At 33.8% G+C, this 24,067-nt stretch overlaps 1 protein-coding gene across 1 annotated transcript; it reads right to left on the bottom strand.

Annotated features, from left to right (window-relative positions):
- Nucleotides 1-1,943: 1,943 nt before the first annotated feature.
- On the bottom strand, nucleotides 1,944-23,645 carry LOC135196580 (protein PFC0760c-like). The gene is made up of 4 exons (XM_064223421.1): nucleotides 23,468-23,645; nucleotides 20,143-20,355; nucleotides 14,680-14,794; nucleotides 1,944-2,124 (listed from the first exon to the last, which is right to left on the bottom strand). The coding sequence occupies exons 1-4, from the start codon at nucleotides 23,643-23,645 to the stop codon at nucleotides 1,944-1,946; spliced, it is 687 nt and encodes a 228-aa protein (XP_064079491.1).
- Between the last annotated feature and the right edge of the window lie 422 nt (nucleotides 23,646-24,067).

The raw sequence follows: 24,067 nt of genomic DNA, 5'->3' as shown, positions 1-24,067 counted from the left end.
AGAGTGGTAATTGATCTGCTTTCCTTCAATTTACTTAAAGTGACTTAGAACCAGGGAAGTACTTAGACTTCTGAAATCAGGGAAATACTTAGACTTTTAAAGTTGTTGATGGAGTGATGCCCTTTGATTAATTTAATTACTTACAAGATTACCTCACACCTGTTTTGATGAAGGGTAATCTCCACTTTGGGGGGGTCCCGATTGTAAAAAATCGTAAAAAATATTTGCCAAAAATACATTAATCAAGACAGGCTAATGAAATTTCCAGGCATTATTAGCACTATAATAATGCATATTCTCTGTGAGTTTTATCATCCTACAGGGAAAATTAATGATTTTATGAAAAAAAATGTGAAAAAAACGGAAATTTCCGGGCCCTCGTACTGAAGGTTATTTGGTGATTGGTGAGAAACTACAGTCTTGAATAGAAATTCGGTCTGACAGAATGTTGGTATATCAACCTGGAACATGCACACAAAAAATTATCAAAATAGAACAGTAAAAAAGCACGTAATAACAAAAAAAAAGAGCAACAACTTCGTAAGTTCAGCGAAAGGCCGCCGATAATCAGGACTATAGCTAGGAAGAAATATTCAGGAAAAATTCAAATCTCGATTTAGGGACAAAAAACCTTTTGAGAGTTTGTAGTTATTATGTCACTTGATAGCCTAAAACATCTAAAAATTATATTATTTAGGACAATAAAGAAACCCCCCCCCCAAAAAAAAAAAAAAAAAAAAGGGTGGGGGTGTTTTTTTTTTCTTTGATTGTCATAACAATAATAATTTTTAGAGTGTTTTAGGCTATCAAGTGACATAATAACTACAAACTCTCAAAAGGTTTTGTCCCTAAATCGAGATTTGAATTTTTCCTGAATATTTCTTTCTAGCTATAGTCTGATTTTTCGACGGGGCTTTCGCTGAACTTACGAAGTTGTTGCTCTTTTTTTTGTTATTACGTGCTTATTTACTGTTCTATTTTGAATAATTTTTTTTTGCATGTTCCAGGTGGATATACCAACATTCTGTCACACCGAATTTCTATTCAAGACTGTAGTTTCTCACCAATCACAAATAACCTTCAGTACGAGGGGCCCGGAAATTTCCGTTTTTTTTTTTTTTTCACATTTTTTTTTCATAAAATCATTAATTTTCCCTGTTAGGATGATAAAAAAAACTCAGGCAGGGAAATATGCATTATTATAGTGCTAATAATGCCTGAAAATTTCATTAGCCTGTCTTGATTAGTGTATTTTTGGCAAATATTTTTTATGATCGGCACCCCCCAAAGTGGAGCCTACCCTGAACTTAGTCTGATTTTCTGCAATACTGGTAAGTTGTTAAGGGATCACTGTTGCCTTTAGAGTATTCAGTCGTTTAATACCTGTGATGAGGGTTCAGGTGTCTGGCTTTTGTGTGAGGTTAACAATTGATGAATGGTAACCAGATACTTGGCACTTCGTAGCAATACATATATATATTATATATATCTATAATACATATATATATATATATATATATATAATATTTGTATATATATATATGTATATATATATATATATATATATATGAGTGTGTGTATTTGCATATATGCATTATGTAGGTTTGTATAAACCTACATAATGCATATATGCGATTTACATGTGGAAATAAATGGGGATATTTCGCTCTCGTCGAAATGATTTACCTTTTGCGAGTAAATCCTGAAATCAAACGTTGATTACAAGTCTCGTTCGTAGCGGGGATCAGGCAGCTCGTTATAGAGAAATCGAGGTCGACTACGGTAATTAAAAAGATTTTTTCCCCTCATTAGGATAACTTTACAGCTTACAGGAGACCCTTCTCTGAGTTCAGTTACAGATTACAGCAACGACCGTGAAATTTACAGTTCAGAAAATATAGCGGTCGCCGCTTCTTGTCTGTCAATTTTTAAACCGAGATCTTTCACATTCGCAATTGATCCCTGATCTCGTTTTCCTGCCGAGAACAACCAGACTCGCTGAACAGCAGCACCAGTATGGAATTGATGTGCATCGCTGTGGAACCTCTCAGTTCCAAAGGTCCTTTATTCCGCGCACCGTTGGACCGTGGAACAGCCTCCACTGAGGAAGTCTTGCAATTGGAACTTCAAAAGTTCAAGCGGAAAGGCATTGCATTATACCCTTATACAAGTACCTTTGTATCTTTATAATTTACGTACATTTTTATTTATTTATTTATTTATTTATTTATCTGTTTTTCTATTAACTGAACTCTTTATTTATTTATTTATCTGTTTTACTATTAACTGAACTCTTTATTTATTTATTTATCAGTTTTACTATTAACTGAACTCTTTAATTATTTATTTATCTGTTTTACTATTAACTGAACTCTCTATTTATTTATTTATCTGAACACTTTATTTATTTATTTATCTGTTTTTCTATTAACTGAACACTTTATTTATTTATTTATCTGTATTTCTATTAACTGAACTCTTTATTTATTTATTTATCTAATTTACTATTAACTGAACTCTTTATTTATTTATTTATCTAATTTACTATTAACTGAACTCTTTATTTATTTATTTATCTGTTTTACTATTAACTGAACACTTTATTTATTTATCTGTTTTACTATTAACTGAACTGTTTGTTTATTTATTTATCTGTTTTACTATTAACTGAACTCTTTATCTATTTATGTGTCTGTTTTACTATTAATTGAACTCTTTATTTGTTTATTTATCTGTTTTACTATTAACTAAACTCTTTATTTATTTATTTATTTATCTGTTTTACTATTAACTGAACACTTTATCTATTTATCTATCTGCTTTACTATTATCTGAACTCTTTATCTATTTATTTATCTGTTTTACTATTAACTGAACTTTTATCTATTTATGTATCTGTTTTACTATTAACTGAACTTTTTGTTTATTTATTTATTTATCTGTTTTTCTATTATCTGAACTCTTTATCTATTTATTTATCTGTTTTACTATTAACTAAACTTTTTGTTTATTTATTTATTTATCTGTTTTTCTATTAACTGAACACTTTATCTATTTATGTATCTGTTTTACTATTAACTGAACACTTTATTTATTTATTTATCTGTTTTACTATTAACTGAACACTTTATGTATTTATGTATCTGTTTTACTATTAACTGAACACTTTATTTATTTATTTATCTGTTTTACTATTAACTGAACACTTTATCTATTTATGTATCTGTTTACGATTAACTGAACACTTTATCTATTTATTTATCTGTTTTACTATTAACTGAACTTTTTGTTTATTTATTTATCTGTTTTACTATTAACCGAACTCTTTATCTATTTATTTATTTATCTGTTTTACTATTAACTGAATTCTTTATCTATTTATTTATCTGTTTTACTATTAACTGAACTCTTTATTTATTTATTTATTTATTTATCTGTTTTACTATTAACTGAACTTTTTGTTTATTTATTTATTTATCAGTTTTTCTATTAACTGATCTCCTGTTTCTGTATTTCTCATTAGCTTCTGTTATTTCTTCAGAATGAACATCATATTCTTTGGAAGTTTAAAGTTCAAATCGAACTGTCCCTGTGGTCTTGTTCAATATGAATAGGTTTCATCTTCTGAATAATAATAATATAATAATAATAATAATAATAATAATAATAATAATAATAATAACTAATAATAATAATAATAATAATAATAATAATTTTTTTCTATTTTCCTTACAATTCGCTTCTCAGGCTCAGCGATGTTTCTGAGTAACTGGCCAATATTCATATTCCCAATATGAATATTGTCTAGTTACTCAGAAACATCGCTGAGCCTGAGAAGTGAATTGTAAGGAAAATAGAAAAAAAAACAAAGATATATAAAATAAACTCGCGTAATTCTGCCATTCTTTTTAACGTATTTGGCCTAAAAGGGGTCTTCTACCAAAAGTATTTGCCTATTAGGGTCTTCTACCAAAATATTATTATTATTATTATTATTTACTTATTATTATTATTATTATTATTATTATTATATTATTATTATTATTATTATTATTATTATTATTTATTTATTTATTTATTTATTTAGGACCGGGAGTAATTAAGATAATCACTTTAAGAGTGCTCAGACTTTCATGAAAGTCTTGCACTGTAATCTAACATCGTACTATGATGCTAAATAGGACCATTAAAACAAACATTTTGCATCCCTGATCACTGGTGAAATGTGGATGAATTTTGAGTGACAAGAGAATTTATAAGGCATCTGCAGGTGTGGCAATACGATGTTAGTGGTACGTAGATCTCCGTTGACCTGGAATGGAAGGGAGGTCATTCCCATTCCTTCATGTTTTGGTCCTCGGCGCAGGTGGGTAGATCTCCTTTGACCTGGAATGGACGGGAGGTCATTCTCATTCCTTCAATTTTTTGTCCTCGACGCAGGTGGGTAGATCTCCGTTGACCGTGGAATGGAAGGGAGGTCATTCCCATTCCTTCATGTTTTGGTCCTCGACGCATAAAGGACCGGTGGGAATTAACGAACACCAAAACACAAAAGGAATGACCCCTTTCCATCAAGCCAACTGGCATCTACTACCACACTGTAAATATTCTTGTTACTTTAGTAATTATCCCCCATTTCAACAGTAGAGATGCAGAAGTTTTGGTATCCGAAATATATGGTTTGCGAAGTGGTATACATGTTTTTTTACGGGCATTTTTTATTTTTTTTTTATCTCCATGGCATAATTAAACTTTATATTTCCCAAACGAACCCCCAGCAGGTCTGCCAACTTAATCCTCTCATCCCTCATATTTATCAAAGTAATCAGTGTGCCAATCAACAAGGGTTGAATAAAGGAAAAATTAGGCAAGAGCTAGAATAAGTTTTATATTCTTCCTGATAGGGTGCTCAACATCATTCTAATTTTGTCCCCCTCTGGGGTAACGGCAAGAATATGATTTCTTTATTAATGAAGATCTCGTTCAGGTTTTATATTATAGCAAAATTCAACTAAACAAAAACGAAATACTTGCATAAATTTCTCACATTTTTTGACGAAATAGGTGCAACATTATTCCTATCATTTTTTACATAATACTGCTAACATATCCTTTTAAATACTTTCTATCAAGTTGCAAAGTCCTTTTCAATCCCCCTTAAAGATGTAGGATTGCATACGAGAAAAAATTTTATCGGAAATATTGGAGAACATGCAATTTTTTTCTAACTGAACAATAACGCTTGGCAGCAAATAACATTTTTTCCCCGTCCCTGTTGAATGGAGCTGGTAACGTGAGCCGCATATCTAACTTTCTTGTAAAAAGAAATAAAAAAAATGAGAAAATAAACTTCACAATAGCCATACATAAGGAATCCGAGTAAAAATGTCCTTCCTCTTATACGCTGGCTTAGAACGACGAGACTTTTTATTTATTTTTTTCTGTTACCATTCCTCTTTCTAGCCACCTACCCGAAGTCCTCATATGCTATATATTTCTTTTCTTATCTATTGATAAACATTAACTACTAGTCCTGTATTTTCATTTGTAATACGTACTTTTACTCCAGAGAGAATTCGTCCTTTTACTTAACCCACTAGGCCTAATTCGTCAACTACCTCCAAGAAAAACTAGTCTAACTTTCTCGTTTTACTTTACCCACTAGGTCTAATTCTTCAGCTGCCTCCAAGAAGAAATTATAAATTCGCATCATTAGGACCCCTATTGTCCTCTTCATCGAGTATGTTCGAGTCAGAGCCTAAACTTGAATCACAGAGCCCCTCAATCCACCGTTTAAAAAGCTGCAAGTGTCTTTAGTGTCAAGTATTATGCAAAACCCGAATAAAATGTTGGATAGCTCTGTGGGAGCAGGGTCTTTGTCGAGGATGTTTTTCGGTCATGCCATTTGTAGTCATTTTCCAACAGTATTTTGCAGTTGCTGAGTCGAAAAGAACCTTGGATGTTGATATCTCTTCAGATATGAACATCCGGGTTTTCCACCTTGTAAATCTTCACTTAGAATTTCCGTCAGTATGATCTACAACTCTTAAAATATCATATATCTCTTAAGAAATTATATTTCTAGAATTAACTAAAATAAAGATTAGGATGTTCTCTTTTTAAAGAACTCGAGCCGAAAGCAAGTACGCAAATATCCATTTTAACTGAAAAAAGCATCTAGCGTAGATAGATATTGGACTTTTCTTCGCCATTTTCTCTTCTCTTTGCGTTTTTTCCTTTTAAAAATCAATTGGAAATGCAAATAGGACGTAGCATTAAGCCGAAATGACTTTAAGCATTTTGCAAATCCCGGTTATCGACCCTAGGGCTGTTTTAGCAATCGTACGTAATCGACCTTGAAAAAGCATTTTAAATGAGTTGGGTGGGATTTCCTCGTCCTTGGAAACTTGTAAGGACGAGCACAAACGTTTTTAAAGAGGGGTTTTTCTTTTTCTCAATTCTTTTTGAATTTCCAAAAAAAAAAAAAATAAAGAAAAGAACTGGATAGTCGCCTGTTCTTTTTCTTGTCTTCTGTGGAACTTGGATCGTCTTTCAGTTTCCCCAGAGAAAAAATATACCATATTATCAGGGGATGATTTTCATCTTATGATCTCCGTAAATCATTATTTTCCTTCCCCAAAAAATGCTGAGAGATGCTCAAGAAAGATACGGACAGGATCGATGGAAAATCGATTGGCAGATGGCTTGCAGTTTCTCTCATCCGCTATTTCGCTGTCTATCTTCTTCTCTCTTAATTCCTTGTTCGACAATTAATCCTATTCCAAGACATGAAAGGTATCTGATACATAAAACATCCTGGCCAACCAGACAGCCTCTTTATCCAGAAACGGCACAAAAGGAAGTGGGAAAGTCTTCTGGTCTATAACGCAGTCTCTCTCTCTCTCTCTCTCTCTCTCTCTCTCTCTCTCTCTCTCTCTCTCTTTCACAGAACTTCTTATTTTATAATCCTTAAGGTATTTGTGTCTAGTTTCAAGGATATTTCCTTTTTAATGGAGCCTTCAGTGAGCTAATCCATTTAGCTATTTCAGGTAATGATGAGAAGACCACTTGAACTTCACAGGTCTCGTGTAGGTGTACTGAAGAATCACTTATCATTTAAGTACCTCTTCCCTGAAGTTAATATTGCATTTTATTTTGTCATTATTTTTGTACAGGTCACATTAGTAATTCCTTTCTTTGTTTAGGCTGTTAGAAAGATGCCTTGCAATCCAATAAGAAGGGTGATTGTGCCCATGAGAGGTTGGGCACGTGAGGTGCAATCAGATGCTATTTTTGGAAGACAGTAGTTTAAAACTTTGACATGGCACTGAATGGCCGATGTTGCCCCAGTCATGGGGTTGACAGCCTCCATTTCATTACCAAATCAACACTTTGGTATGGCCAGAATTGTCTAAATTTTATTTTATATTAACCGTCGCTTGTAAAGCTTTTGATATCAAGACCCCTAATTACCTGGTCTTGTATTGTAAGATCAGAAATGTAATTGACTTACAAAAGTGTGAAATAGGGAGCTACCTAATGTTTTGGAATAATGCATTCAGAATTGGTGCAAAGAATACTATGTAATTAAGGGACGTTTTACACAGTGCTTGTGCTGGGGAAAGAAACACTTACCAAATTATATAGATGATTCGAGCAGGAAGACCTCATCAATATTAAGTCACCTCTTTTGATTAGGAAAAGCCTGGTACTGTTATGACTTCTTGAAATTATGACTCGCACAAGAGGAACCAATCTCTCTGACTGGTACACGGAATAGGAACCCAAAGTGTAAATTCGTAGTTATTGCTTAAGCCTCTATTAATTTGAAGATATTTCTCTGTAATCCTTTAATCACAACATTCATTACTTTCGTGCCTTCCTCTACATTTGCTTATTTACACGGTCTACGAAATTGGCAATGCAAGGACAGCCCAGGTTGCCATAATTGCAACAGAAACTCTGGTAATGGCGACATTTGTGGCCTGATTGAAATTTCTCGGTTTCTGATATTTTCTTACGATTCTTTGACCCTGGATTATATATTTACTCGAGATCATTTTGTTCAACATTGCAGCACGTTTATTTCCTATAAGGAGAAACGCCTAGTTTTTGCCTTGCTCTCCTAACACATGTATGTGTTTGTGTGCTTGCGTCTATACGGCATATGCTTTGACCTTGGACTATATTTTTTACTTGAAGCTATTTTCTTACTCAACCATTCTAACTTGTTTCATCTTATCTCTAAGGATAAAACCGAGTTTTATTCACCTTACACGTGCGTGTTTGTGTATTGAAAAATACTTTGACGTTGGGTGATAATTTTACTTAAGCACTTTTACTCAACATTTCGGCACGTTTGTTTCATCTCCCAACCTCCTCCCCCACAACCACCCCATCCCCCAAACCTCCCCGCCAAGGAGAAACCTTAAGTCTTGCCCTCGTAGCAAGTGCGTGTTTGCGTGTGTATAGGAGACACAGTCATTCGGTTTCACCTCATCCTGAAAAGTCTGATTATTTAGAACCGCATCAAAACTTCGTCAGACTATTCTCTCCTCCTCTCTTTGTTAGGGCGTTTTTTTTTTTTTTTTTTTTTTTTTATTTTTTTTTTTTTTTTTTTTTTCAGGCGACAGTATCCCCACAGCATCCCCGCCGGCCTCAAAGCATTCTGGACTTGGTTTAGTTCAGCAGTGTTTCACGGGGTAAATCCGATAGCTAGACAACGCTCGTACAAAATGACTCCGGCAATCTCTCTTGCTAAATCCTTTAACAAATACATCCGCATGCAGTGTGAGGTTTTTTTTTTTTTTTTTTTTTTACCTTCTCAGCAGTATTTTTATTTTCATGCCTTTATTATGATGTCATTTTGGTTATCTTCGAAACTCGCAGCAGGTATATATAATATATATATATATATATATATATATATATATATATATATATATATATATATATATATATATATATATATATATATATATATATATATATATATATAGTATTTCAGAGGGTTTCGTGATACATCTTATCAGAACATCATAGTTTATTTAAGAAACGTTCCGCACACAAAAAATACGGTTTATCATTAGTCTGTGAAAATAAAAACAATTACATTAAAAAAGGAATTCACAATAAATACTAAAAACATTAAATCATTAAAATACTGTAAAATTTAAAAGTTAAAGATTTTAAAACAAGACAAAAGAACCACGAGAGAGAGAACTAAAAACAACCATCCAGGGTAAGAGACACAGAAGGAATGGCAAACTTAGGCGTTCCAAACAAGACGACAGCTATGCCAGATACAAAGCTGAAGCCGTAGAGTTACTGTTCAATGAAGAAACCAGCCTTTTAACGAGTAACGACTCTACGGTAGTAAGTGCTCTGGGTCCCTCGTATAACCAATAATGGAGAAGTGCTGTTTCAAGACTTCTATTTTACATATTGCTGAATGATTTTTAATATTTGAGAATTCTGGTTGCTTAATTCTCTGACCTGTACGAAAAGTATAACCCATGTGACTGCAATATCTCACCTGCAGTAACCTACGAGTTGATCCAACGTAAGAGCTCGGACATCCGGGGCATGTGAATTTGTAAACAACGTTCGATCTCATGAAGGCCTGCAGGGGATCTGTAAAGTTAAAAATGAGCTTATTCTGCATGGATTTGTTAGAAATAAGTTTGAGTTGAAGGCATGGAATCTCCTGTTCTAGGATTTGCGTGAGTCTGCCTGAGAATTTGGTATGAACAACATATGGGAAGGATGCAAACACCAGCTTTTTTGGAACATCGAAATTGGCTATAGGTGGTTGGAGAAATTTGGTTAATACTACGTTAATGATTTTGAGAACTACATCTTTAGGATAGGAATTTCTCTGAAAAAAGTTTAATAATGAAATAGAATTTTTATTAAACAGCTACATTTATATTACGTTATAGTTAGTTTATTATGTAAGATGGGACGTTGTCCGTAATCTTCTTCTCCCTTTCCACTTTCACTCTTTTTTTTTTTCTTTTTTTTTTCATCTTTATTATGTCTACGTCCTCTTCCCTTTTACTCTTCTCTTGGCTTCTCACCTCTTTTCCTACTTCCTCCCCTTATGTTTCCCCTTCATTTATTATGTCTCTTTTTTTTCTTACAATGCTCTTACTACGTCTCTCTCTCTCTCTCTCTCTCTCTCTCTCTCTCTCTCTCTCTCTCTCTCTCTCTCTCTCCATTTTGAATAGAATCTGTTATAGTTTCATGCGACAACTGAATGACGTTTTCCTGCTATATCTGTTAATAATTCTACCCGTTCAAGAGCTTTCATCTATTTTGCAACAATGCTCCAACTTTCATTCCGCCTAATGACTGATGCAAGCGGACCAAACGATTCCTATCAGTTGTGAAAGGCAGAATATGAAATACATTAATAGGTAAGGTTATGACAGGGCGGTTGTTGCACAAGAGAAAAGTATGAGATCCGGAGAATAAAACTTGTTTGACAGAGAGACAGAGGAATATGGACGTGGTTAGGGATTATTCCCAGTGAAAACCTCTCTGAAATAATAGCATATTCACACAGGAATAGGAATATGTTTACATTCTCAGAGTTCGCTACTTATCAATCAGACCAGCTTTCTATGTTTACCGACCGCTTGAGGAATATTATACTCGGAAAACAGTTAAGATCGAAACAGCTGCTCTGAAGTTCACCTCAGGTATATTACCTCACGCGGGCATGCATTAACTATCACGTTTCTATTCACGCTTTCTAATGCTATTCTAATACTACCTGCATATTAAGACCCTCTGCTTACAACGACCTACAACTCTTTATGTTTCTGTCTCTTACCTCATTAGAAGGATTCCACTGTGGAACAGTTTGCTCCAACATAATATAATAGCAATAACAACTACGTCTTAAGCGTGTTTCCTTACACGAAAATTTTTTTAAATATCAGCTAAAACAGGGCTCTGAGAGACGTCGCCATCAAGACCTTTGCAAAACTGCCTTGTATTTTGATTAGGAAACTATTTTTTCTTTTTAATAACGAAAATAATATACATACTATTATATATATATTATATATATATTATATATATTATATTATATATATATACACGTACATACTATACATATATATACATATAGTCAATGAACGCCCATGACTTTTCACCAAAGCTTTCAATTGATCCTAATATCATACAGCATATCAGTTTAACGCAATCACCGCTCGATCATTATTCGACAATAAAGAGACTTAATGTTTTAATTCACCGAAGTCTGATTTCTCGGTCGGGAGAGACGCGAGTCCCCGAATCCATTTACTGGCATCGAATGGGGTCGGGGTTCGTCTCTTTGAACCTCCCCCGATCTCAAATTGACACTGATTTGTAATTTATTATTGGGGGGGGGGGGGGGGGGGGGGGGTGGGGGGGGGGGGGGGGGGGGGAAGGAGTTTCCCAAGAAGTTGGGGAAAATAATCGAAGTTGAGTCGGATGGGATTTCTTTCCTCTCCGTTCATATGTATACATCTATCGCCCTTCAGTCCATATCCTCTTTGAACCAGAAATCTTTCTGTCTTTGTATAGGTATACAGGTGATTCTATGGACCTATCTGTCTCTCTGTCGACCTTGATAACAATATTTGTCTGCGTATGTAAATATGTATGTATGTATGATATATATATATAATATATAATATATATTCTATATATATATATATATATATATATATATGTATATATTTATATATATATGTGTGTGTGTATAGTATATATATATATTTATATATATATATATATTATATATATATATATATATATATATATATACACACAATATATATACATACATATATACTATATATATATATATGCTATATATATACATATATATATATATATATATATATATTATATATATATAGAGAGAGAGAGAGAGAGAGAGAGAGAGAGAGAGAGAGAGAGAGAGAGAGAGAGAGAGGACCCAGTGTGATGACGTCCTAGCTCCTTTTTCTATCCTGTGAATAAAAGCAAGAAGGATAGTTAGGGAGAAACGGAAGCATGGAGAGAATTCCAGAAACGTAACGCAGAACCAAGTACAATTTCTCTCATTTAATCTAGGAGGAAAAACAATATCTGGGAATCGCTGCGCTTTAAATCGCAATTTCGGGATATTAAAAAAAAAAAAAAAAAAAACTTCAATTGCAGAGCTGGCCAATATCGAAAGCAATCAAATTATTACATCAGTCTGGAAGCAGCTTTCGGAATCACGTAAAAAAAAAAATAAAATAAAATAAAAACTTTTATCGTATTAAAGGGAAAATCCCATCGCTCGAAATGCTTCATGAGAGAAAAAGCTTTCGTGGTTAAATAAGTCCGAACGAAGAAAACCAGTTATCCGTTAAATAAATAACAAAAGAGAAATATTGACAAGAATTGAGGCGAGGAAAAAAAATCCGTTTTTAGAAAAAATCTTATTTCATTCATAAATTCCAGCAGAATATTTCCATATAGACCTTTCAAAAGGATAGTTTATAAAGCGCGTCAGTATTTTCCGTCTTTTTTGTGTGCAAAAATATTAAAAGACCTTTGATTCACGGGTTTTATCTAATCTATTAAATCATTTTATGCAAACTCTGACCAAACCATAATAATTATTGTCAACATATTGAAGTGCAAGAGAGAATATTACAATTTTTTTTCTAATCAAATACATCTGACAATTCCAGATAGTGATACAAAACTATTCTTTTTAATATATGGTCATATTTTAAGCCCAATGATCTGACGTCACCCCAGCAGTCAGAGTAATATAATATAATATAATATAATATTAATATAATATAATAATAATAATAAAATATAATATAATATCATATATAATTATAATATATACTAGAGCTTCGTAAGAGACTTTATCACTCCAGTTTGCTTTCAAATTATTCCTTGGAATACTGAACGCATAGCCAAAGTGGCCTTTTGGAAATTCGAACGAAAGGAAAATTGAATTATTTTAAACATTGCCATATCTCCATTCAGTAGTCAGTTATGTATTATAATGCAATAGAATATAACTCTTCTTAGGTTCTTTCTATTCGGTGATTTTTACATTCTCCTTCCTGAAGAAGTATTGGAACATCTCCAAAGTGGGCCTTCTGGAATCGGAGGATCCATTTTCAGAAAATGTTTCGAGCCAAGCACAACGTTTTGTTAGTTCATTTACCTAATCTACCGAGTCAAGTTTGCTTCCTTCTATACATTACTGGCCACCTCCTTATGAAAAGAATATGGAGGATGATTTTATCACCTTATACATTTTGCTTCTGAGTAAGTAGGTTGGAATGCTGTTTATTCATTAGGAGCACAAGATGTTATTGGCAAAATTTTATCATTAACGAGATGGATGTCGTGGCTTAATGCGTTTATGATGTATGTATGGTATATATATATATATATATATATATATATATATATATATATATATATATATATGTATATATATACATACATACATACATATATATATATATATATATATATATATATATATATACATATATATATATATATATATATATAGTATGTATGTATGTATATATATACATATCATATATATATATATATATATATATATATATATATACATACATACATACATATAAAAACGCATTAAGCCACGACATCCATCTCGTTAATGATAAATTTTGCCAATAACATCTTGTGCTCCTAATGAATAACAGCATTCCAACCTACTTACTCAGAAGCAAAATGTATAATGGATAAAATCATCCTCCATATTCTTTCATAAGGAGGTTTCCAGTAATGTATAGAAGGAAGCAAACTTGACTCGGTAGATTAGGTAAATGAACTAACAAAACGTTGTGCTTGGCTTCGAAACATTTCTGAAATGGATCCTCCGATTCCAGAGGCCACTTTGGAGATGTTCCAATACTTCTTCAGGAAGGAGAAATGTAAAATCACCGAATAGAAAGAAACTAAGAAGAGTTATATTCTATTGCATTATAATACATAACTGACTACTGAATGGAGATATGGCAATGTTTAAAATAATTCAATTTCTTTCGTTTCGAATTTCCAAAGGCCACTTTGGCTATGCGTTTCAGTATTCCAATAGGATATATATATATATATATATATATATATATATATATATATATATATATATACATATATATATATATATATATATATATATGTATATATAATATATATATATATATATATACATATATATATATATATATATATATATATATATATATACGTACATATATGTGTATATATACACATATCAATACACACACTCCTATATATATATATATATATATATATATATATATATATATATATATATATATAATATGTGTGTGTGGGCAATAGAACAATTCATTCAAAATCAGACAGAAAAAAATGAAGATAAAACGAGCACTAGAAGGATCAGTATTGTTTCATTTCTTGTGACTAATTCGGAGATACATTTTTTCCGCCGGTCGAAAAAGTTCAACATTTACAATTTAAATGTGTGCAGTCAAAAATCACACCGATCACCAAAAAATAAAAATAAAAAGTCAGAAACGAAAATGGAAACGGCAAAGAAACACTGAAAAAGAAACGAGTTCTTGAATTCTGAAAAAGCGAATTTTAAGAAAGCGCAAAAACTCGACTGACCTTTTCATGTCTTCAGGAACCTGTTTCTTTTTAAGTGGTTTTCTCTTGACTTTTTCATCATCGCTCTGATTTTCATTTGACTCAACCATCTTTCTTTCTTTCTTGCTCTCTTTCTCTTTAGGAAAGATTGACATATATACGCGATATACAATGAAGTATCAAGTAAACGAACAGGAGGTTCATATTTATATTTTTTGATAATTAAAGAATGAAAGGAGTTGTTAGAAAATATACTAAAGTAAATAGAGTGGATATTAACGAGTTTTGATGATAGAGAAGAAAATACCAAAGAGAAGGAGAAAGAACCATAAGAACGAAGAATCACCTTTTATCTTAGATTTACCAAACCACTGAGCTCATTAACAGCTCTCTTTCGATGGCCGCGAGTTCGATTCTCGGGCATTCCACTGAGGGGTTAGAGATGTGTATTTCTGCTGATAGAAGTTCACTCTCGATGTGGTTCGGAAGTCACGTAAAGCCGTTGGTCCCGTTGCTGAATAACCATTGGTTTCATGCAACGTAAAAACACCATACAAACAAAAAAAACAGCTCTCCTAGGTCTAGCCCAAGAGGATTAGATATTTTTACGTGGCTAGGAACCAACAGGGTTATCTAGCAACGGGACCTACAGCTTATTGTAGGATCCGAACCACATTATATCGCGATATGAATTTCTAATCACCAGGAATAAATTCCTCTGATTCGCGTTGGCAGAGCGGGGAATCGAACTCGCGACTACCGAATCGGTAGACGAGCACGTTATCCACTCGTCCAACAAGGAATTACCATAAGAGCGCTCGGAGTAAATTTGGAGACTCGTGTGAAATAACAAAATCCTCTCAAGTTGTTCATCGGAGTTTCTTCAGAGATCAACTTCTTCAAGAGATAAAGGAAATGCAGAAGAAATTAGTTATGTGAAATTGACTTTGCTAAAAGGCAAAGTCTCGACTGGTTCATATAAACATTTGTTGTTCATCCTTCCTGCGACAAGTAAGTTTTAATCATAAATGAATTCAAAGTCATGAATAAGCTTGTCAAATTTCACTGCAGTTCAAGACTCGTAAGTGACGATAATCGAAAATATTTTAACAAATCTTATTCATCGTTTTCTAAATGCCGAGATCTTTAAGGAATAACAAATCATCTAACAATCTGGAACCATTGATAACCTAAAGAACCAAAAGCAGAGTAATTCCTCATTTGTCTAACTATTTTTTTTTTATTTAGCTTGTTCACTATGGCGTCCCTACTAAAAACGAAAGAATGACGTGGCCAATCATAGCCCTTACGAATTCACAAGGCCTTTGAAAACAAAGAACACATACCGAACTAATTACAAAAGAGTAACCAAAGAAAATAATTATTAACTTAAGATTTCACAAAAGCGTTTGAACAAAGAACATAATTATAACCTTACGATTTCACAAAAGCGTTTGAACAAAGAGCATATACCCCTTACGAATTCACAAAAGCCTTTGAACAAGAACACATACCCTTGCGAAATCACAAAAGCCTTCGGTTTCACGAATCTTAAAATCGTTACCAAAACGAAGCAGATCACTTTTAAACAAAAATTGACCAGGTTCTAAAATTGATTGTATAAACTAGCGGTGAAATTAGTTTATCAAATCTCCATTGAAAATGAGCCAAGTCTTCAAGGAAGAGCAAATTATCCAACAATCTGGAACCATTGATAACCTAAAGAACCAAAATCAGTAATTCCTATTTGTCTATTTTTTTATTTAGCTTGTTTACTATGGTGTCCATACTATAGTAGATTCACATCAACTGTGCATTTGATGTCTAGGCCCGTCCCTTACGACGCTTCTGATTGGCTGTTGATAAGCCAATCACAGGGCTGGAAACTCTTAGTCTCTCGAGAGAGTTCACAGAGGCAGGATGTATGTTCCACCTCTCCTCAGGGATAATTTTGAAAGACGTATCTCTCAAGAGGTGGAACATACATCCTGCCTCTGTGAACTCTCTCGAAAGACTGAGAGTTTCCAGCCCTGTGATTGGCTTATCAACAGCCAATCAGGAGCTTCCTAAGGGACCGGCCTAGGCATCAGATGCACGCTTGATGTGAATCTACTATAATAAGCAAAGAACACATAACCTGGTCAGCTCTTGGTCAGTTTTTGTTTAAAAGCGAACTACATCGCTTTGGTAGCGCTTTAATTAAAGATTCGTGAAACCGAGGAATTACATTTTGGGATATTTCATTACTCCTGTTGTCTTCTGCTTTGTGGTTTCCTTATATATCGATGAGAAATTCAAGTGAGAAACAGGAAACTAAGCCAGAATCAGTGACGCCTCTCTGCCATCGACTTTTGAACGACCTTCGACTGTTTAAATAGTCTTTGTTAATCAACTTTGAACATGAATTCGGGTGGAATTCCCATTTCTTTTGGAACCCTTGAGGAAGAACTTTGAAATCTCAACAAGGTATTTTACTGTTTCTCTTTTCTTATAAATCTGAAAAAAAAGTATTTGAAAATTTCTCTTTTGATCATTATTTTCTTTAAAACATTAATCATCTGGTTGCTATCTTGTAAAAGATATCTCTTTTAGCCCCAGTTTCCTAATTAAGCTTCAGAAATTAAGATCATTTCAATAACTGCTTCGAGATGTCTAAAAAAGAAGGTTATTTTTTATTAACGATAAGGTCATAAAATGGTTTTTCGTTCTCTCTCTAGCATCCATTATCTCGTTCCCTCATAATCTCCTTCCTTGTTCTTCCCTCATTCTATAATTGACTAACCGATGAAAAAAAAAGTAAATAATATATAAAACATTTTGGCCAACCGAACTGTCTCTTTGTCCAAAAATGACTAAAAAATTTGAGAGCTGATACACATGATATTTATCTCTCTCTCTCCTCTCTCTCTCTCTCTCTCTCTCTCTCTCTCTCTCTGTATGTTTGTGTTTTCAATGAAACACTTTGGCTAACCGAACCGTCTCGTTATCCATAAATAGCTGGAAAAAGTGACATAGTACGTTCTATATACTGTAACATCTCTCTCTCTCTCTCTCTCTCTCTCTCTCTCTCTCTCTCTGTCAGACGAAAATTGTGAGAGGTAAAACCAGACGTCCCGAATAAAATACAAATCACACATTCCTAGTATTCCAATGATGCAGTTCAAGGTCTTTGGCACACTCTAGTGACCTTCGCTCCATAATCCTTTCAGCTATTTTGGCTAATTAAAAGCTAAACCCTTTGAGCTCGGCAGTGAACAGTTGTTTGCTTGTTTTTATACCCTTTTTTTTTAAATACCAGCTTTTGGTTTCACTCATGTTCTAAGAATTCCCTTATCTGTTTAGAAGGGCACAAAAGCCAAGTAGAGATTTGATTTCTTTGTTTGTTCAGAACTTCCTTTTTTTCACGCGTTTATTTTTCCCGTTTTACAAAACTTTCTCTACGGCTCAGTTCAGTGTTTTATCAAATTAAATCCTATTGACAGACGTCTGCCTACATAAAAGAGTACTTCAGTTTTCACTGTTTTAAAGTCCCCTGCATTCTATGTATATATATAGGTATGTAGTTATCATCTATCACTGTCAATAATACGCTCTTATGTTATGTGAGTTTTTTCCTTGTCAACCGTTCAGCAATATTTATTTTTTTTTTCTTTTTTTTAAGTTTTTATGTTTTCATGTCACTTGTCTCTGAAGGTCATAGATATCTGTGATGATGAAAACCTACCATTACACTTTTCATTGGACTTTTAGAAAGAAAGGCTGAGCTGTTGCTGTTACTTTTTCTGGAGTTTACTAACGTTGTTAATTTGAGATTTATATATAGATTTCCTTGCGCAAGACAATGGAGTATTAGGTCATAGTTCATATGAAACCTTTGCTTCTCTCTCTCTCTCTCTCTCTCTCTCTCTCTCTCTCTCTCTCTCTATCTCTCTCTCCATAGTATGTATATGTATATGCCAGTGTTCTGGGAGAGATAGACAAATGTTTCATATGAGGTATAACTTAACGCCCCATTGCCTTGCACAAGGAAATATGTATCTATATATCTAAAATTATCAGCTTTAGATAACTTCAGAAAAACTATCAGTAACTGCGAATAGATGCGCTTGACCTCCTTATATAAGCGAATACCACATGAAAAGGATTGGCAGAAAGTCTATACCCAGCGCTTTCCTATTGATCCTCGACAATGCCTGAATAAAGGTGAAAGCGCTTGGTACAGACTTTCTGCCAATCACTTTCCTGGGGTATTCGTTTATATAAAATATGTGTTACTTTGCAGGGTCGTTTATATATAAGTATGCTTTGTTTGAGTGTATATGCATAGGTTCCCTTGATTGTTGCATGTTTTTCAATGTGCTGAATATCGTTGTATACGTATGACTATTTCCGACATGTCAGTGACACAAGTTAGGTATGACCTAGTAACTAGTAGCGACTAGTCACTAGCTAGGGGGGACGAACTTGTCCCTCTCCCATGACACGAAATTATAATTTGCTTATAACTACTGAATTACACATAAGCTTATGCTCACTATATCCTATGAACATGGTGTCATTTATACCTATGGGAATATACTTAATCTAATACCCATTATGCCCTATGAAAATTATGTCACTTATACCTATGGGAATATAATTGAGCTTATGCCCACTATACCCTATGTAGATGTTGTCACTGATACACCAATGGTAATATAATTAAAACTAATGCCCGTTATACCATATGAAGATGTTGTAACTTTGGTAATATAATACCTACGGAAATTTAATTGATCTTATGCCCGCTATGCCCGATGGAGATATTGTCAGGGATAAATAAAAACCATAAAAGTTAGTGAACAAAACAATGTAATAAACATTTTGCCTTATACCATCATAACAGCAGCAGACTACTCTTTTACAAACATAAAATTTCTATATGGTCTATTAATATACCGTCATCAGGGTGTCACAAATACGCCACTGCTTTCGGAATAACCATAAAAGCTCGTATTCATCCATTTCCCGTTCAACCACAAAAAAAAAAAAAAAAAAAAAAAAAAAAAAAAAAAAAAAAAACATCAAACACGTTGTCATAAATCAAATTCTATTAAACTGCGTCCAAAGCCAGAGATTCATAAACGCCATTTGGTCTCTGAAATTACTGCATTTATACATTTGCATAGATATTCCATTTGAATTCATATGAGTACTTATTCCACGTGCTAATTTTATGGAAAGTAATGATACCGATACCGTAATGACGTATTTTACAATGGATTAAGTAAATAAATATTTGAAATCAAATTGAAGGACAATAAAATGTAAATTAATGTTAGGATTTTAAATTGTGAATATGCAACTTTTGCGTCATATTCTTATGACTAAAACACAATGGAAATCAGTGTAGCATTTAATCTGAGCCGACTTTTTTTAAAAATTAGCCTAATAGGTTTAACAGGTTAGACTTGAGAGACATTGGTAGGATACTTAAAACCTAACCAGTGTTACTAAGGTAATATAAATGTGCTTTTTTTTCTTTGTACGTGTTATCGTTGTCATCATCCTCATCATCATAATCATCATTATCATCATCAATCTCATAATTATCAATTTTATAATCATCATCATCAATTTTATAATCATCATCTTCATAATCATTATCATCATTTCCATAAGCATCATTAACATCTTCATAACCATCATCATCAGCATCTTTATAGTCATTATCATCGTCATTTCATAATCATCATCATTTTCATAATCATCATTATCATCTTCATAATCATCATCATCATCTTCATATCATCATCACGATGATACTTTCCCATCTACCATCATTCACGATATTTTTCCCATCCCATCATTCACGATTATACTTGCCTATATCCCACCTAATTCACGATGATACCTATTTTTTCTCATCTCCTATCATTCACGATTATACTTGCCTATTCCCAATCATTTACGACGATACTTTCCCAACTCCCATCACTGACGATGCTTTCCCATCTCCCATACATTCATGTGATACTCCATCCTATCATTTTTATGATGATACTTTCCTATCTCCCCCTGGAAAAGGTCTGGAAGATGAATGAACTTGTAATCGTTCCCAGAGACCTTTCCTGTTTTCTTGTTATGTTCACGTAAATTTCATTCTTGGAATTATGAAGATGACGAGGATTCAGCAATTCAGTTTTTGTTGGCAGCTCCGGAGATCTACATGAGCCTTAGAAATGTGCATCCTCTTCTTTTTCAGGGGGGCAGTGGGGTTGGGGTGGTGGGGGGGGGTGGGGTGGGGGGGGGGGGTGTTGCTGTTAGGAGATATTATCCCTGTACGTAAGGTAATGAATTGCTCCAACACCCAAACAAAAATAGGTTTTCCGATATTTCCCAAACGTGCCACGACTACAAATACCTTTCTGAAGTTTGTGTGTTTTCGAAAGCAAATACATTGATTTGATGTTCATATTTCCTTGAATGCGCTGTTTAATATATGTGTGTAAGTATGTATATTGTGTATTTTGTACTATATACGTTATACAGCTGCTATACGTATGAATACGTATTTTGTTGATTTATGTATGCACCCTCCTTTTGCATCCGAAGCAAAAAGTGATCACCCCAGGTTTAAAACAAAGGCCCTGTGGGGTAGAATTAGAAACAAAGGCTCGAGACATTTTTTTGCAAGATCTTCTTCCGTTGTTTTTGTTCATTATAGGGTGACGTCATTACCATTCCACACATAAATGTGTAAGGCTTTAAAACAATGACCTCATTGTTCGCTGATGACTGGTGATTCCGTAACCAGTTGTTTTGAGTTATGTCATCATAGATAGATAGATAGATAGATAGATAGATAGATATTTTTATTGACCACAATACAAAACAATATGAATTTTACAAAAGAGTATTTGGTCCAGATTACAAAATTAAGTACAGTAGATTTTGTACAATCTCATATACATACTAAATGATTTCAATTACACATATATTGTACTAAAACTAAACAAAACCAATTTAACTATACGCCATCAACAAGTTCCTGTAATTATTCAATTTACACATTATAATAATGTGTTACATTTTCAATACAACGGAAAGAAGCTATGTACAACTTTTACATACTACACATAATCGGTTCTGGGTTAATAGCAGTCTAAAGCTATGGCAACGTTATATGGTCTGCCTGATCTGTAACGAAAGTGGACAATTTTTCAATGACATGAGTCTCTGTCTGGACACCCCCCCCCGCACGAACACAACCTCTCATCCACCGCAGCCCTACCTCTTCTGTTCCACCGACCTGTCTCAACTGCCAATGAATGAGCACTTAACCGCATTCTTGTCCATGATACACATTCTATTTCACTAAGTCTTAATTGGTTTGTATAAATGTCATGAACGACTAAATCTGGGTTAACAGTTTTATAGAACACAATCCTATTGGAATTGGAGTTTTTTTTCTACCTTTACTTGCAGTTCACATTTTTCTTCCTCAATATCATCAGTATTATCAGAGATAAGGTTTCGTATATACCTCGAACAGAGTCATTATAGTTCGTCACTATTCGCATAGCATGAATTAATAAAGGGTCTGTCATCCATTATTATTCCTTTCAAGCGACATCTTTTTGAAGAATCTTCTTTGCCTCGATTTTATGAATGCCGTCATCGGCGGAAGTCCCAGTTCTACCATACATACGTCATTATTAGTAGTTTTTCTGACCACCAAAATTTGTTTAATACACCATTTATATTGCTTTTTTTCGATGGGTTTAATATCACCATTTAGCCATGACTCACTGAATATAATATAGTTGACATAGTAGCAGCATAAAAAATTTTCTTCTTAACTAAAAATAGCACATCATTGTTTCTACTTATAAATGAATAAATTTCAGAGCAGGACACATTTTACTTATTGCATGCTGCTTGATAGCTGTTGTGGGAGAACCATCATCCGTAAAAGGACTGCCTAGATAAATGTACTGATTACAGTAACTAATCACATCAGAATTACATACTATGGGTTCTTTGTCTTCCCTAATACCATTTATCTCCATAAATTTAGTTTTATTGTCATTAATAATCATCCCATAGGAATTACAAAACTCATACAAAATCCTTATCTTATGTTCCATACCATCCTTTGTAGTGGATAGGAGGATAGTGTCATCCATCATGACCATAATATGCAACAAAGCAAGAAAAACCATCTAAGGGTAATTACGTTTTATCATTTGTATCATGTCATTTACATATAAAAACAAATAAATACATGAGGTAGGTGACCCTTGGCGCACACCAACAGTAGCAGCAAGGAGAGAGGTACAATCACACTATTTGTGCAACGATATACAGCCACCAATGCTAAAAGCATAGCCATCCCACATCCCACTCGTTTTAGCACAGTAAATAACTTATGTCTAAGTACACAATCATAAGCTCTTCTAAAATCAACAAAGGTTACAAAAAGCTTCAATTTCTTCCTCCTAACTACGTACCACCAATAGCCTCAAAGTTACTATTTGCTCTCTACACATCCCCTCCCCTCTTGACTTCCTGACTTCCTCCCTACACGGCTTAAACCACTGACTAAGACGAGCACGTAAGACCATATCGTAAATCTTAGCTATACTATTAATCACATTACTGCCTCTGTAATTACCCGAACCCCTACTTCCTCGTTTTAAATATTGTATGCATCTTTGCTGCTATCCAACTTAATGGGTAAGAACCAGACAAAAACAAATTATCAAATAAGTAGCAATAAGCATGATCCACTGAAACGGTAACATTCTGAACAACCCTGGGGGTAGACCGTCAGGTCCACTGACTTTATTGGGCTTTAACCTTTTTACCTGAGTCTGTACCTCAGCTGGAGTAATTGGATCGTCTAATACAGGTATAGTTACATCTGAATGAAAATCGTCTATATTAAGACCGTCTACATTAGGAGGGTTAAATATTTGCTCAAAATATTCTTTGAAATTGCTCATCACTCGGCTTAGAGTCTGAATTACTTGGGTCCTCTATAATTTGACCTTTCCAATCAATTCCACCCCAGATCCGAGCCTGATCATTCTTCTCAACAATCTATCCCATCTACTCTGGCAATTATTTATTAAAATTCCTTCAGGATTCTTATGAGATGCACTAGTGGAGGCACAATCATATAAAGTATTGCTAAGGCGTAAGGCTGACAAATCTATATCCTCATCTCTATCTAGCTCTACTCCGTGGCCACTAAGCTTAGTCAGAAAACACATCACCGTCTATCTTTTGAATTTGGTCAGTCGATTGCACGTCGTTGATATGTTCACTATACTCCGATCCATGCATGCCCAACTCTGATGCTCGTAACTTAATCGAATTACAAATACGCCGAGGATGGGATACATTTACGTCCTACTGTGATTAT

This window comes from Macrobrachium nipponense, chromosome 18 (genome assembly GCF_015104395.2).
Source record: "Macrobrachium nipponense isolate FS-2020 chromosome 18, ASM1510439v2, whole genome shotgun sequence".
Classification (NCBI taxonomy): Eukaryota; Metazoa; Arthropoda; class Malacostraca; order Decapoda; family Palaemonidae; genus Macrobrachium; species Macrobrachium nipponense.
Note: the sequence above shows the minus strand (reverse complement) of the source record. Positions and strands in the feature narration are given on the sequence as shown.